The 17257-nt window shown below is 44.3% G+C and overlaps 1 protein-coding gene across 3 annotated transcripts in view; it reads right to left on the reverse strand.

Moving 5' to 3' along the window:
• The window catches only part of ILDR1 (immunoglobulin like domain containing receptor 1), a 45634-nt gene that overhangs the window by 12866 nt on the left and 15511 nt on the right, over window positions 1-17257 (reverse strand). Inside the window, exons 4-7 of one of the 3 annotated variants that reach the window (XM_032480240.1) lie at window positions 15782-15901; window positions 15343-15489; window positions 9447-9578; window positions 8442-9227 (exon numbers count right to left, since the gene is read on the reverse strand). In XM_032480240.1, the coding sequence (XP_032336131.1) occupies window positions 8442-9227; window positions 9447-9578; window positions 15343-15489; window positions 15782-15901 (1185 nt within the window). Of the gene's footprint in view, window positions 1-8400; window positions 9228-9446; window positions 9579-15342; window positions 15490-15781; window positions 15902-17257 lie in introns of all 3 variants that reach the window. The other 2 variants (XM_032480230.1, XM_032480247.1) reach the window with 2 other exon arrangements.

Raw genomic sequence — 17257 nt, forward strand, 5'->3', positions numbered from 1 at the left:
CCCACCAGAGGCCAAAACCCAACTCCACCTACCAGTGGGCAGGCACTGGCCTCTGCCACCAGAAAGCCTGCACAAGCCTCTAGACCAGCCTCACCCACCAACGGGCAAACACCACAAGCAAGAAAACTACAATCCTGCAACACAGGCCAGACCCCACTCTGACCAGCCAGGCCCTGGCCTTGCCCATGAGCAGGCCAACACAACCTTCGGGACATCCTGGACCCCATACCCAACTGTGTCAGGAACCACCTTCCCCCATCAACAATCTAAAATGAGCTCTGGTGTTCCTGGGTCCTGCAGCCAGACTCCAGGAAACAGTTCTGCCTGCCAGCAGTCCAGCAGTAACCCCAGGATCTAGCTTTACCTGCCAATGGGTGGGCAACAGCCCCAGAGTCTTTGGGACCCTGACCCCACCCATCAGTGAGCCAATACTAGCCCCAGGGCCCCCTAAGATTCTGCAACCAGCCACCTCATGACTAGACCCCACTAAACAGCAGCCAGCAGCATCTGCACAAGGCACAGCCTGGCAACCAATCAGACTAGGGACCAACCAAGCCTACCAGACCGCTCACATAGCCCACCACAACAGGACTCACAGTCCTCTTAAAGGGTACCCCTAGAGCATATAGCATGGATATTAAGATGGGGCTGCACTGCTAAGTAAGACACATAGGATGCCTCCTACAGAGGGCCACTTCTCCAAGGTCAAGAAACGTAACTAACCTACCACATACATAAAAATACAATTCGCAACTTAGACAAAATGAGATGGCAGAGGAGTATGCTCCAGATGAAGGAACAAGATAAAACCCCAAGGGGAAGGTATAGTTAAAGTCGTGGAGTGCATACTTGGCATGCACAAGCGCACAACGTCCTGGGTTCAATCCCCAGTACCTCCTCTGAAAATAAATAAATAAACCAAATTACCTCCTCCCCAACCCCTCGAAAAGACACACACACGCACACACACACAAAACCATTATAGAGGACAGCATGGAGGTTCATTAAAAACCAAAAATAAACTTACCATGTGACCCAGAAATCCCACTCTTGGGCATATATCTAGAGAAAAATATAATTCAAAAAGACACATGCACCCAGCATTCACAGCAGCACTATTTACAATAGCCAAGACATGGAAACGAACCAAATGTCCATTGACAGATGACTGGATAAAGAAAATGTGATATATTTATACAATGGAATACTACTCAGCCATAAAAAATAAAATAATGCCATTTGCAGCAACATGGATGGACCTGGAGATTGTCATTCTAAGTGAAGTAAGCCAGAAAGAGAAAGAAAAATACCATATGATATTGCTTATATGTGGAATCTAAAAAAAAGGACACAAATGAACTTATGTACAAAACAGAAACAGACTAGGAGGAAGAGTATAGCTCAGTGGTAGAGTGCTTGCCTAGCATGCACAAGGTCCTGGGTTCAGTCCTCAGTACCACCATTAAAATAAATAAACCTAATTATCACCCCTACCCCCAAAAAAAGTAAGAAAAAAAAAAAGAAAGAAACAGACTCACGCACATAGAGAATAAACTTATGGTTACTAGGTGGGAAAAGGGGTGGGAAGGGATAAATTGGGAATTTGAAATCTGCACCTCTTAGGGAGTGATGGAAATGTTAGCTATCTTGATTGTGGTGGTGGTTTCATAGGTATATACATCTATCAAAATTCATCAAATTGTACATCTGAAATATGTGTATTTTACTGTATAGGAATCATTCCACAATAAAGGTGTTTAAAAAATACTCAGAATAAGAACTAAGTGGAGATAGGCAATCTACGTGAGAAAGAGTTCAGAGTAATGATTATGAAGATGACCAAAGAACTCAGGAGGAGAATGGATGCACAAAGTGAGAAATTACATGTTTTTAACAAAGAGTTAGAAAATACAAAGATCAAACAGAGATGACAACTATAATAACTGAAATGAAAAATAGAAGGAATCAATAGTAGACTAAATGAGGCAGAAGAATGAATCAGTAAGCTGGAAAACACACTAGTGGTAATCATTGCCACAGAACAGAAAAAAGAGAAAAAGAGTGAAAAGAAATGAGGACAGTTTAAGAGACCTCCAGGACAGTACCAAGTGCACGAATATTCACATTAAAGGGATCCCAGAAGAAAAGAGAGAGAAAGGGCCTGGGAAAATATTTTAAGAGATAATACCTGAAAACTTCCCTATCTTGGGAAAGGAAGCAGTCATGCAAGTCCAGTAAGGGCAGTGTCATACAGGATGAACCCAAAGAGGAACACACCAAGACACACAGTAATCAAACTGACAAAAAAAGAAGGTGTGTGTGTGTGGGGGGGGGAATACCTACAAAAACAAACCCAAAACAATTAACAAAATGGCTTAAGAACATTCATATTAATAATTACCTTAAATGTAAATGGACTAAATGCTACAACCAAAAGACACAGACTGGCTGAAAGGATTAAAAAAAAACAAGACCTGTATGTATGCTGCCTACATAGAGACTCACTTCAGATCTAGAGACACATACAGACTGAAAGTGAGCATGTGGGAGAAAGTATTCCAGGCAAATGGAAACCAGAAGAAAGCCAAAGTAGCAATACTTATATCAGACAAAACAGACCTTAAAATAAAGACTGTTACAAGAGACAAAGAAGGACACTACATAAGGATCAAGGGGTCAATTCAAGAAGAAGTATAACAGTGGTAAATATATAAATATATATGAACTTAACATGTGGGTACTTCAATATATAAAGCAAATATTAACAGACATAGGAGAAATTGACAGTAACACAGTAATAGCGGGGACTTTAACACCCCACTTTCATCAATGGATAGATCATCCAGACGGAGAAATCAATAAGGGAATACAGGCCTAAATGAACACATTAGACAAAATGGACTTAATTGAGATTTATAGAGTATTCCATCTGAAAAACTGAAAGCATTCTCTCTAAGATCAGGAATAAGACAAATTCCTACTCTCACCACTTTTATTCAACATAGTTTTGGAAGTCCTTGCCACATCAATCAGAGAAGAAAAAGAAATAAAAGGAACCCAAATTGGAAAAGAAGTAGTAAAACTGTCACTATTTCAGATGATACGATACTATACGTAGAAATTCCTTAAGACACTATCAGAAAACTACTAGAGCTCATCAATGAATTTGGTAAAGTTGCAGGATACCAAATTAATATACAGAAATCTGTTGCATTTCTACACACTAACAATGAAATATCAGAAAGAGAAATTAAGGAAACAGTCCCATTTACCATTGCATCAAAACACCTAGGAATAAACCTACCTAAGGAGGCAAAGGCCTGTACTCTTGAGAACTGTAAAATGCTGATAAAAGAAAATGAAAACAACACAAACAGAAGGAGAGATACACTGGTGTTCTTGGATAGGAAGAATCAATATTGTTCAAATGACCATGCTACCCAAGACAATCTACAGATTCAGTGGAATCCCTATCAAATTACCAATGGCACTTTTCACAGAACTAGAAAAAAAAAAAAGTTTAAATTTGCATGGAAACAAAAAAAAAAACACAAATAGCTAAAAAAATCTTGCAAAAGAAGAATGGAGCTGGGGGAATCATGCTCCTTGGCTTCAGACTATACTAAAGAGCTACAGTAACCAAAACAGTATGGTACTGGCACAAAAACAGACACATAGATCAATGGAACATTATAGGAAGTCCAGAAATAAACCCATGCACTTATGGTCAATTAATCTACAACAAAGGAGGCAAAAATATATACTATGGAAAAAAGAAAGTCTCTTTAATAAGTAGTGCTGGGAAAACTGGACAGCTACATGTAAGAGAATGAAATCAGAACATTCTCAGGGAGAGTATAGCTCAGTGGTAGAGTACATGCCTAGCATGCACAAGGTCCTGGGTTCAATCCCAGTAAACATCAATAAAATAAACAAATAAGTAAACCTAATTATGTCCCCCACCAAAAATAATTCTCTAACACCATATACAAAAATAAACTCAAAATGGATTAAAGACCTAAATGTAAGACTGGATACTCTAAAACTCCTAGAGGAACACATGGGCAGAACATTCTTTGACATAAATTGCAGCAATATTTTTTTGGATCTGTGTCATAGAGTAATGGAAACAAAAGCAAAAATAAACAAATGGGACCTAATTAAACTTAAAAGCTTTTGCATAGCAAAAGAAACCATAAGAAAAATGAAAAGACAACCTACAGAATGGGAGAAAATATTTGCAAACAATGTGACCAATAAGGGATTAATTTCCAAAATATACAAACCACTTAAACAGCTCAATAAAAAAAAGGGGGCAAATGATCTAAATAGACATTTCTCAAAAAAAGGCATACAAATGGTCAACAGGCACGTGAAAAGATGCTCAACAGCGCTATTAGAGAAATGTAAATCAAAGCCACAATGAGGTATCACCTCACACCAGTCAAAATGGCCATCACCAAAAAGTCTACAAATAATAAACGCTGGAGAGGGTGTGGGAAAAAAAAGGAATCCTCCTACACTGTTGGTGGGAATGTAAATTGGTACAGCCACTATGGAAAACAGTATGGATGTTCCTCAAAAAACTAAAAATAGAACTGCCATATGATCCAGCAATCCCACTCTTGGGCATATATCCAGAAAAAACTCCAATTCAAAAAGATACATGCTCCCCAATGTTTACAGCAGTATTTACAAAAGCCAAGACACTGAAGCAACCTAAATGTCCACTGACAGATGAATGGATCAAGAGGATGTGGTGTATATATATATAATGGAATACTACTCAGCCATAAAATGAAACAACGCCATTTGCAGCAATATGCGTGGACCTAGAGATTATCATACTATTGAAGTAAGACAGAGAAAGATAAATATCACATATCACTTACGTGTGGAATCTATAAAATAATACAAATGAACTTACTTAAAAAACAAAAATAGAGTCACAGACATAGAAAACAAACTTATGGTTACCAAAGGGGATAGTGAGGGGAAGGATAAATTAGGAACTTGGGATTAACAGACATATACTACTATATAGATAAACAACAAGGACCTGCTGTATAGCACAGGGGACTATATTTAATATCTTGTAATAACCTATAAATTACAAGGATAACAATCTGAAATGGAAAAATATATATATGTAACTAAATCACTTTGCTATACAACTGAAACACTGTAAATCAACTATACTCAGTAAAAAGTTTTTCTCGGAAAGAAATGTTGAATGAATGCTCTCTGCCACAAAGGAAAGCAACAAAATGGGGCAAAAGGACAGGGGTTTCTGAAGAAAAGACATCAAAGAATAGACATTTTATTAAAAGTAGAAAAAAGCATCCCAACGTAAAAAAAAATTCTTATTAAATTAAAAGTCAAGAAAAAAGAAAACAAAATCTTAGATTCTCTACAGAAAGTTTCAGTTTAGCTTGGAAAGGAAAGAATGCAGTAGTTTTCTCTTGTGTTAGAAGAGGTGTGCACAGGCCAAGTTTGGCAGAAATCAGAAATGCCCTGGGAAGCCCTTTCTGATAGAACAAGATCGGAGAGAAAAATAATCAATTTGAAGGAGACCAGGAACACAGGAACTCAGTCTGAAACAGCTGGAGTTTAAAGCTTGCTATCACTGCTTATATTTCTGAGGTTGTAGCCTTTGGTGGAATGAAAAGACCACCAGACCCACAGTGAGATCTCAGCTGGAGTCCTGGTTCTGGAGTCAAATGGGAGATGCCTCAACACAACCTCCCTTTTCTCATGGGCACTGGGCAGAGAATACTCCTTACCTAATTCAGTTCCCATGAGATTATTTACATGGAAGGCCTTGTCTTTTGGTGTCTACTTGTTAAACATTACTCTTGAGAGAGAAGATTTCATGTGAGCCAAAAGATTTTTTTATTAATTGATAATTACTCTAAATATTTAATAAAGTATTTTAATAAGTATTTTGTAAACATTTACTGTAAAGCTGTAACTATTGAAAGCTTGATTTAAGAAAATAATGATACATCTTACCAATTCAAATAGAGAAACTTCAAGTTATACATAATCAAAGATCACCATCTAGTGGCCCAATTGTATTATAACTTCTACAGTTAGCTACAAGCTCCAAAGATTTCAGAGGCTAGGAAGGTGTGTGGAAAGCATCCAGCCCCACCAAGGAGAGGAGCAAGGAGTGTGATTTTGAGCTCACTACAGGCATTCAAAGTTCAAATTACAAATGAAACAGGATGCCCTTCAAACAAATCAATCTTCCAAATCAAGCTTTGGTCCTGGGCCGCTGGTCACTTAGAATATGAGTGGACAGCTGAATGTGATAAAGTGATAACTCTTTTGGAGATAAGCTCAGAGATCCAAAACAATGAAGGCCTTTAAAATTATCTTAAGTGAAACTGCCTCTCACAAGCAACTTTATAATAGAAAATTTGGTTTGCTTGTGATAGAATTATGGGTGGGTACAACTTGATGACAAAGGAAATTATAATAGTTTCAGAAAATAAGGAAGAAATAAAGTCACAAGAAAACATCATTTCCCCACGTGATTTTCTTCTCTCTAATGAGGCAGCATGAGTTACTGAAAAGGGCAAAGGCTTGAGAGTCAGAGGGCTTTGTTCAGATTCTGGCTTTATTCTCTAATGGCTGTGTGACCTTGGGCATGTTACTTAACCTCACTGAGCCTCACAGGGCTGTTTCAAGGAAGAAATGAAATAAGGCTTAGAAAGGGCTTATCCCAGCATCCAGAACATAACTGGTGTTCCCTAGTCTCACTTACAAGAAACCACATAATTTAATTTAGAAGACTATAAAGAAAAGATTTACAAGAAAATAGGGTTTGGATTTGAGGCCAAAAGCTGGCTTTTAAATTACGTTTTTCTGTTAAAATGAAGATAAGAGACTATGTTGTCACCATATAACCAAAGTAACAGCGGCTGTCCTGTCTCTGGTTGATTCTGTATTTTCTTTCAGGATGTAATTTTCTTACTGGTAACATGGAAGAAAGAGAGGTATCCACTGTAAAATGAACGTAATAGTGTAAACCTCATAGGGCGCTGAAAGGATTAAATAAGACGTTGCATAAATGTCCATGGCTCAGCACCACTTAGTAAGGATACTACCAGGTTTCATTATTACTGGTCTTTGCCTCTCTCATGGGATATCTGTGAGAATATAATTGCCATTGATTATTTCAGAAACGCCTGTGGGCCTTGTTTACCTTCCTCACGAATCACTCTCACCAAGGTTCTTCCCTAGAAAGACCAGAACCGGGGCTTTCATAAGATGCCTGTTTCTTTGCACACACTATCCAGGCGATTCGTTTTAAAACAAATCACAGCAGAACTTACATTTCCAAATGAGAGCTGTGTCCTTCAAAGCGTGTGAGAGATTAAAATTCCTGTTCTTCTGATATCGCTCTATGCTGGGAACTTCCCTCAGAACCTACTACATATCCCTTTATCTCAACAGAAGCAAAACAGAAAAAAAATTTTTTTTTTGTCAAATAGAGAAACAGATTTTAGTGGGTAGCTTATAAGTTGGTTTTGAAGGCAGTTCATGAATATTTTTGAGCAATGGCCAGCATAACTTTGCAAAGTGAAAACACAGAAGGAATACCATTATTGGGGTATATTAATTACAAGATGATTTTTTAAAATCACATCTTAAAGGGAAAAAAGGCCTATATTCAGAGGCCCAAAAGAACTACATCCTTCTTCATGCCCCTTTCAAGCTTGTAAGTTCTGACACTGGCACCTTGCCTGTTCACAGAATTCTAGTTTTGACCCATATTTGGGATAGCAGGGTTTGTGTGTGTGTGTGTGGGGGGGTTGTTTGTTTGTTGTTTGTTTGTTTTCTAAATCACTTTAATGATACTTTCCGGGGTGGGGGGCCTCGTCCTTTAATACAACAGGCCCTTGCACACTGACTTGCAGCGCTGAGAAGTGGCACGAATGTCCTGTCAGGGGGTGTTCTAATCTGGGGTATGGAAATTGCTGCTAAGAAAAGCAAAGCAGCTAAGACAGGAAGTAGCGCCTTAGCCGCGAAGACCCGCTGAGTCCCAGCTCCACTACTCACAAGGTGCTTAAATTTTTCTGAGCCTGGTTTCCTCACCCGTGAAATGGGGTGACCCTGCCCGACTGGCCTCTGGGGACTTTGATGAGGGCTGGGGTGAGCCGAAGGGTGAGAAAGCGCTTCTTAAGCATCAAGCCCTGAGCTGCTCCTCCGCCCTCGGCACCCCCTGCTCCCTTCTGGCTCTGCAGGAGGCGTCTCACCAAGCCCACGGGGCGAGCTTGCAAAGGAGGGAGGAGGGACCCTCTGCAGAGGCGGCAAGTGAGCTGGCCTGTGTCAGCCTGGTTGAGGTGTCCTTTCCGCCCACGCCCGACCCTCTGCAGGATGCCCCAGGCTCACCGAGCGCCTCTCCACACTCCCCTTTTTCCTGCCATCCTTGCCTGGGGAGACATCCAGTGAGCGGTAGCTGGGTGGCTTCTCTTCAGGCCAGTTTGGCGAACGCGAGCGGCGGCGGCGGGCCCCCCGGTTCCGGGGCTGCCTCTCCTCCTTCGCCTCCTCCGAGCTCCAGCTCCAAGAACTGAGGCCCGAGGGCGGGGGCGGGGAGTAGCTGCGGTGCCTGCGCCTTGGATGCCCCTGGAAGCTCCCCCGAGGGCTGGGCCTGCGGGCTCTCTCTGGGTAGCGGCTCCGGAGAGGGGGGCGATTGGGCAGCCAGCGGGCCTCACTGGACAAGGAGCCGTCGCTGAGGCTGTCCCTGTCCAACCAGGGCGTGGGTGACCCACGCCGCCTGGAGCCGCGGTGCCTTCCACGCCGCGGCTGGTCCAGCTCCCTTTGCTCCAGCGCCCAGCGCTTGGGCTCCCGGTCCTGAAACTCCCGGTGGAAATCAGAGTAGTGGTGCTGCCTCCTCCCCTCTCTCAGATCCCAGGGTCCAGGGGAAGGCGAGGGGAGCCACTGCTGGCGGGAGGAGTTGCTGGTCCTCCGCGAAGATGGCAGGTCTCTGATGAGCGGAGGCAGGTGGATGATTCTGCGTTCCACGACCTCAGACCCCAGGGAGGACAGCATGCTACAAGGATGGCCAGATCTGGCTTGGAGGTCATGGGGCAGAGGCTGGGCTGGGTTGAGGTTCCGCAGCTCTTTCTCCAAATACTCTAGGACACCATTGGTGATGGGAGGGTGAGCAGTGGTCTGGGTCATCGGCATCTCTGGGAGGCTGGATCGCAGGGACAAATCTGAATGAAAATAAGGATAAGAACATGCAGAACTTCTGGCCTAAAACACGCTCCTCAGAATCAGGGCACCAAAATGCCACCTTATTTGGCTTGCATACACCCCCTCCCATCGTCAGTCATAAAGATGCCCACCATATTGGTCATGAAGGTCCCGATGCAGCCCATGCTTCTACCCTTGCCCTTTGCCCTCTCCCACCCCAAATCTCTAGCAAGGTTTACCTCGCTGCAGCAGTGCGTTCATTGGATAAGATGAAAACGGGGAGCTCCTGTCCGCCCCCCAGTACAGGGGTTTTTCCACCATCTGAGGGCCTAGCGCCTGAGCCTGCTTCATGTAGCGGTGGCGGGCCAGGGCTGCAGGGGGGAAAAGGAGAAATGCAGACCCTCAGCCACAGCAAGGCCCACACCTCCCACTTCACTTCTCTCCACCTAGTAGCCTTACCAAGAGGCCACTTTCTCTCCTCCAGTTTTACTGTGACTTCTCTTGCCTGGGAGTAAGAGTTAAGGGAAGTAGTGAATCAACTGTTCCCCTGGGAAGGAGCTGGGAATAAATTCCCTAAGCAAGATGCAACTCCTGCACCCTAGGAAAATACACTCTTAAAGCTTGGCTTCCTAGTCTTGAAAACATTTCATCATCCTGCTCATCCCAAAAGTCACCTAAAATGTATAGGTAGACACATAGACATTAGCAGGCAATGAAAATTTCAGGCAACAGGCCAAATAGAGAAGGAAAGGGCTTGGAGGAGGCTGTGAGTCAGGGGCTGCCAGAGAAGCTCAGGACCGCCTGCTCAAAGTGGAAAAAGAAAACAAGAGGGATGCTGAGGTCAATGGGCCGAATTACTGGTAAAGAGAGAGGGACTGAGGAACTCTTCTAGCTGGTAATGCCAGCCCTGGGTGGGAGAAAACCAGGGGGAAGTAGGCAGAGAATGCAAAAAGCTGAAGTGGATCCTCTCTGCTCTTCTCCTCACTTTACTAAGTACTGGGGTTTTCCCTAAGTAGGGGGACTCTCAGGGGTGGGGTAGAGGCTGAGAAGGGAGAAGAGAGATACCATTTCCTTTCAGGGCAAAGAAAATGATATGAAAAAGCAGCACAAGGGATCCATAGACATGTTTCTCCAGTCCCCTAGGTGCCCCCAGCCTGGCACTCTCACTCCTCCTGGGTTCCTCAAGCCCTGTGGCCATCCCTAAAGTAGCAAGGCTCTGCCAGAGGCTGCCTCCTGCCACTGTAGGAGGGGGCAGAAGACAGGCACTCTGGACCCAGCTGCATAGGGTAGGGGATTTGCTGAGGCCAGCAGCTAGAGGGCCATCTGGAAGGCTACCCAGTGGCTCCAGTATGAGACCAACTTCCAGCACAACAGGAAGTGGTTGCAGCCAAGCCCCCAGAAATGTCTGGAGCTCCAGCCCTGATGGTGAGTCACAGCCCAGCCCGGAGGAAATCAGATGCAAACTTAGAGCAGCTCACTGAGCTGCCACACCCTCCTGCCAACGGACAGTACTCCAGGCCCTCTGCAGAAAAGTCCACTCGCCCGGCTCTTTCTTCTCCCTCTTGCTAACAGATGCCTCCCCCAGCTCTCTACACATGCTGCCTTCAGCACACATAAGGCCCTGCTTAGCATGTGCCAGTCACTTCACAGGAGCTAATCCTCAGAGAAATCTCTTAATGTGAGAATCAGATGAGGAAGTTAGGCTTAGAGAGGCTACCTTCCCGACCCAACGTCCCACAACTGGTGACTGGCAGAGGCAGCGTGTGACCCTGTGTCTGTCTGACGCCCAAGCCTGTAGTCTTTCTGCCAAACCACAGAGTCCCCAGACTCCTTTATTTATGTGATAAAGCAAAAAACCAAAACCCAAAAAACCTTCCCCAGTGGTACTTCCTCACTTCATTTCTCTCCCTCAGCACCACATCTTTCAAAACCCACTCCAGACTAACCTCTGCTGCAAAGACCTGCCAAGATCTGGTTCCACTGGGACAACCCTACCCACCCCCAACCCCTCTAACTGAATCCTGGTTTCCTCTAGATGGTACCATTCCCGCTTTTGGCCACTTCCTACTCCAACTGCCCCAATTCAATACGAGAGAAAGGGAGAGTTGGGCTTACTCCTTGCTCCCCAAATAACTTTTAAATTAATGGGACCCCCTGCACAGATGACTCCCTAGAGACCCTTCCAGATCCATTATGAGCTCTCTTGTCAAATTTTTATGCACTTCCAAGATTAACCCACCTGCTCCCTTCTTAGCTGCCACAAAACTTTCCCAGGGCCCCTTCCTTCCCTGATGGACTAGAACTGATGAGATGGGAATAGAAAAATTAAGCATCTGAGCTTGTCCCTTGCCCTCTTGTCCCTGTAAACAGCTCTGTGGGAAGTCTAGACCATCAGGGGTTTCTGTTGTTCACCTAATGGGGACTCAGACAGGCAATAAAATAAGAAACATGGAGAAATGAACAAAGCATCAAAAGATTCCTAATAAGTTACCTCTGAACTGCCATGGGGTAAAGTCTGCCTTGGTCACCTTTAACAAGCTACTTAAATATACAGACTCCTGGATCCCACTCCCAGACTGGCCTTCAATCTAATACCACATGTGAAAATCCATGTTTTCAACAAGCACCCTGACTTCTATGCAGGGAGTAAAACTGGAATTGACTGTTGTGGATTCGCAACAACATTCTGAGAATTACGGTCCTCAGGGATGAGTTTCCTTACACACAGGCTTTGAGGGTCACATGGACTTCAACTTGAATCCCAGCATATATTATCTGGGTAATTTTGAGTGAATTTCCAGAGTGTCTGAGCCCAATCTCCTCATCTAGGAGCTGGGGATAATAATACCTATTTCAGAAGGTGGCTGAAGTTAAATGAGGTAATACACATGAAATGCCTAATACAGGACAGTCAATAGGTGGTGGCTCTCACTGTTTTAATAAATTACTAAAATAATTGCTTCTTTCACCTTAGATCCCACAGGAGACAAAACATACACATTTGGAGACTAAACCACCAAAAGCATATTTATCCTCATTTCTGAGGAAAACTTGGGGGATGTTCTTTAAGATGTCCCCTTCGTGAAATAACACTCAACACCTCCCTTCCTCCAGAGACCCGCGCCTCTCCTCCCCTACAGCCAGCATCATCTGTGGGCACCAACTTCCTACCATTCCTTACCACCCCCTCTCCACTCCTACAGAGTGTCCTTGCCCTCTCTGACCCATGGTCACAGTTCTTTTGCTTTTTTACATATAGTAGTAGTCCCTGCTGACTTTACTGTCGGTCCTTTCAGTGACATCCTTAGGAGCATCCTAGAATCTCATGTCCCTTGAACTCTTGCCATTTCAGCTTTAGAGAACCACCAGCTGATGCTTCCTGGAACCACACTGGCTGCACAGGCAGGCAACCACCCTCGTTCTCCCAATGTGCCTTTCCTTGACTGACCTGGTGACCAGTGTAGACATTCCCCACTTTTCATGTCTTCCCCTCCCTATGAACTGATGGCATATCTTTGTTGAGGAAGACGAACCAGCCCTGGACATGGAGTCAAGAGCTCTAGGTCTAGTCCAGGGCTCACTAACAAGCTGTGCACTGCAGAAAAACCTCTGGAGGTCTCACTTCCCTCAGGTGAGGGGTTGGGGAAGTGGGTGGTGTAGGTCAGACATTCTCCCTGTGGCCCTTGGCCCACTGCAGGGTGTGCCCAGAGGTTCTGTTGGGCGGAGAGCCAGCAACTGACCTAGGGATGGAAGTTGTCTCTCCAGTTCTCACAAAAAAGATAAGGTTCAGTGTCAATCACTTTCATCTTGGAGTTCTACTGCAGGTTGTCTACTAGTATTAAGTGAATTATCAAGGCTACTAAAATTTGGTGTCATATTCATTCTTCTCTTCTCTGGTCCTCTATTAACTCTCACTGGAAAGTGGGAGAAGGCTGGGAGGTGGGCTGTGATCATGAAAGTTCAAGAACCACTGACATCCTCGAAGCTGTCCTTTGCACCTAGAATTTTGATTTGCTGAAATAGAGACAGGCCAGTGTGAGCTCACTCCCACAGTCTCTTTCCTCATACTTTAATCATCTTCCACATTTTAACAACTTCCTCTATCTCCTTGGCAGAGGTCAGGCTTCCTTTTCCTTTCCTTTCTAAAGGCAGTCCTTTCACTGCAAGCCTGATGTCACTCCCACTGGCTCCATCTCTCCTCAGTCATCACCTCACTCATAATGCTTCACTTCTCTCTCCTATTGGCCTTGGTTCTTTGTCTACAAATATGCTTAGGGTTACCTTATTCCAAAAAAAAAAAAAATCAACAATCATATACACTCACCCTCTTCCCCATCCAAGCACTTTCCTTTACAACTTCTGCCCCCTCTGTGTAATCTCTTCTTGTCACCAAATTTCTCAGGACAGTCTCCTCAAGTGACTCACTTTGAAAGTGATCTCATCTGCTCAAGTTCAGGGATCTTTATTTGTGGCCTACTTTTCTTTATCTTACCAGTTCTCCTAAAAGAACTCTAACCACTTAGGAGAAACCACTTTCTCCCAGAACCTGTTTTTCAGCTTTACTGACAGTGGATACGTTTATTGTTTGTGCTGACTTTATCCCTAATGCTGCCTATTCTGAGGGCTCTGCTGACCTAGGGGTTCTAAGAAGGTATCTTGGGAGGGTTTTTCTCATCTCAGTCTGCATATTACTACTCCAGTGACAGTGGCTTCTCCCTGGCTGCTCTCCCAGAGGCCCCTGAAAAGTAGAGAGCTCCCTGGCCTGATGCTGAGTTCTCTGCTGTTTTCTGTCTCTTTAAGGAGTTCACTGCTATCTCAGCCAGTCCCACAGTGACCTACCCACAGAGGTTGTGGCAGCCTCCCTGGTGGGAAATTCAGGCACTTGTAAGTCACATGAATGCAACACTGCACTGCTTCTGCTACTTACCAGCTGTGTGATTCCTCTGACCTTCAGTCTCCTCATTGTTAAGTAATGATGATACCTGCCTTCTAGGGTTGTGAGGATTCAAAAGGGAAATATATGCAAAGGGCCCACACACAGCGGACATCCAATAAAAGTTAGTTCTCTTTTCCTGTAACACAGCAACCTCAGAACATAGGCCTGAAACCAGACTCAGACCACTGACCCACCTGACATTGTAGATTAGATTTTGTTTCTATCTTAAGAGACAATTTCTTATTTTTTGTTTTAAAAAATTTCCTTTCAAATGGACCAAAATAATAAGAGTGCTTATATCTGGGTGCTCAGATTTAGTCTTTACATTTTCCTGAATTTCTCAAATTTTATACAATGTAACACTTTACTTACATCATCAGGAAAGGGAAATATTATTTAAACACACAAAAAATCATTTTAAACACACAAAAAATCCTTCCATTTAAAGCTGTTGACTCTGCTCCATCTATTTAGTAAGAAAAGATCTTTGTAGAGTAATTTTTATTCTTTTGCCCTCACCATGCATTCTGCAGCCACATTTTTTAGGACATGTCATAATTCTGTTTTATAAGGTCAAATTTCAGCTCAAAGACAGATCACGTTAGAGCAAGATCTTCTGCCCCCTCTTTCTTTTGTCTAAAACAGAGGTTCTCAAAGGGTTCCCCCAGACCAGCAGCATTGCATCACCTGAGAAGTACAAATTCTCAGCCCCTTCCCCCAAGACTGGTGAAATCAGAATCTCTGGACATGCTTAAGTTTGAGAACCCCCACTCCAACACCTCTCTTTGCTGATCTGTTCTTTTCCAGTCATCTCTAAGGAGTGGACTTATCTTTCACTGCTACATGCAAACCACTCCCTCCAGCCACCTCATGTCCAAGCAAGGTCAGTGCTGGGAGCAAATACCGGAGCACAGGTGTATCAGGGCTGCTGAGGAAAGGCCGGTGGTGTGCAGAGCCATCTGAAGAAGGCCTCAGGCAGGCTAGGATGTGAAAGGACAGAAGCCCTCCCCTTGGCTCTACAGCTTCCATGAGTATCATTTTGTGGTCTGAGGCCAAAGACCTCTAGGCCTGTGATGGGAGAAGGGCATGGAGGAGAACCTGGAAGAACGCGAGGTTCTGAGCTGGGCATGTGAAACCGATCCGTCTGGGGCGCAGGCTCCTGCACCACCCCATCCCTCGGCCCGTTCGTCCCCTCTCACCTTCCTCGGGGCAGCAGCAGCGGGTGGGACAGCAGGGGCAGCGGATGTAGCAGCAGCAATATTGAGGGCAGCACTGGCACCAGCACACCCCAATCAGCAGCAGCAGGAGGAGGGCTCCCAGGATGATGAAGATCACCGTCAGCCAGTCTGCAGCGGAGAAGCCGAGCAGGGGTTGAACTACATATGCAGGGGCATGCTTCAGGCTGGAGCATTCTGGAGGTCTAACACAGAAGCTCTTGAGCTACAGGTTAAGGCTGGGCAATATACAGGCCAAAAAAAAAAAAAAGAGTTTAGCTTTGGTAAGAGAACTCCAGAGTTTGGCAGTTGACAACAATAGCCTAGGTTTTCTTGTTTCTGTTTCTGTTTTGCTTTTTGTTTTTTTCTGTATGTAGAAGTGTCATAGTGGGGTGGCAAAAGAAAAAGCTCCAGAAGAACTTACGCAGGACAATGAGCTTCACTTCCTTATCTGGGTCTCCTGACGTGTCCCCTGGAGCCTCAATGGTGCAATAATACACTCCATGGTCCCACCACATCACTTCATTAATCACAAGATCTGCTCCTGCAAGGAGGGAGGGGAGAGACCCAGTGGTTAAAGGAGAGGGCACATCGTTTCTGACCTATGGTAGCTTCCAGACCCCAGCGTTATACTTCCACATCCTAAGAGGGCCTCTTGTAGTTCAGAGAAAGGCCTCAATTCCTTCTTTTCAGACCCTCTTTCTCCAAATGATATAATGGTGATAGAATTGACCATTCACTGAGCCCTATTAGGTACCTTGAAAAGATTTGAGATGTGGCACCTCACTACTTCCCACCATGACTCCCTAAGTGGTGACGCAGAGATTTCCAGCTGTCTCCCAGTGTCTACTCTTTCTTTCTCTCATGGTCACAGAATTCTGGTCATGTACCTGGCCGTCCAGAATAAAGTCAGTATTTCCCTTCCTCTCTTACAGATGGACATGGACATGTGACTCAGTTCTGGCAGACAGAATGTAAGCAGACATGTCACAGGTTGGTTCTCAGAAACTTTCTTAAAAACAGTGTGGGAACTCCTTTGCCCTTTGCTTCTTTACCTCTTCTTCCACTCTGTTATCTGGGAGGCAGATGTGCTGGCTGCCATCTTGGACCATGAGGAAGAAGATGACCTTCTTTCTTGGTGAGCTGGAAGGAGCGTGGGTCCCTGAGAACTTAATGGAACAGGGCCACCACACTAGTTCCAGTCTGTCTACCTCCAAATTTATACATGAGGAGTAATAAGGTTCTTTATTGTTTAAGCCACTAATATTTTAGGCTTTTGCTTACTCACAATCAAATTTAATCCTGATCCAGTGGGTAGGACTATTAGCTGCATTTTAGATGAGGAAACCAAGACAAGAGGAAGCTAGAACAGAGAGAGGTAGGTAGCAGAGGTAGGTTCAAACTCATGTCTATGCCTCAAACCTGGTGCCCTTAACCACTAAGCTCTACTGTCCTCCCCAAGCTGAGTGGAAAACTCCACAGCCTGGATTCCTCACCAGTTGTGAACACATACTTCTGAATCTTGAAGGGACAGATTATAAGATGAACTTGAGTCAGGGTGAAATGCCAATATTTTATGAGTAAATGTTACTCAGGAAAAGAATTTCAGTTCTCGTGAGCACCAAGTGCTGTGCTACCCCATTAAGATAGAGGAATGTTATGTTCACGCTTAGTAAATGCAATAAATGCTCACTAAAGAACTTTTGTGGGTTCAGCACTATGTCAGACTCTTGTGGAAGATCAAGTAAGACCTGTCTTTGTCCTGAAAGGGCTTAAAGTCCAGTCAGAGGCATCAGGGTAGCCCCACGTCCCTGCTACTTTGACCACAGTAAGGACCAGGGAACACCTTTAAATTCTTAAAGACCGTAGCATTATAGAATTGCTCCTGCTTAGTTGGCAG

This window comes from Camelus ferus, chromosome 1 (assembly GCF_009834535.1).
Source record: "Camelus ferus isolate YT-003-E chromosome 1, BCGSAC_Cfer_1.0, whole genome shotgun sequence".
Classification (NCBI taxonomy): domain Eukaryota; kingdom Metazoa; phylum Chordata; class Mammalia; order Artiodactyla; family Camelidae; genus Camelus; species Camelus ferus.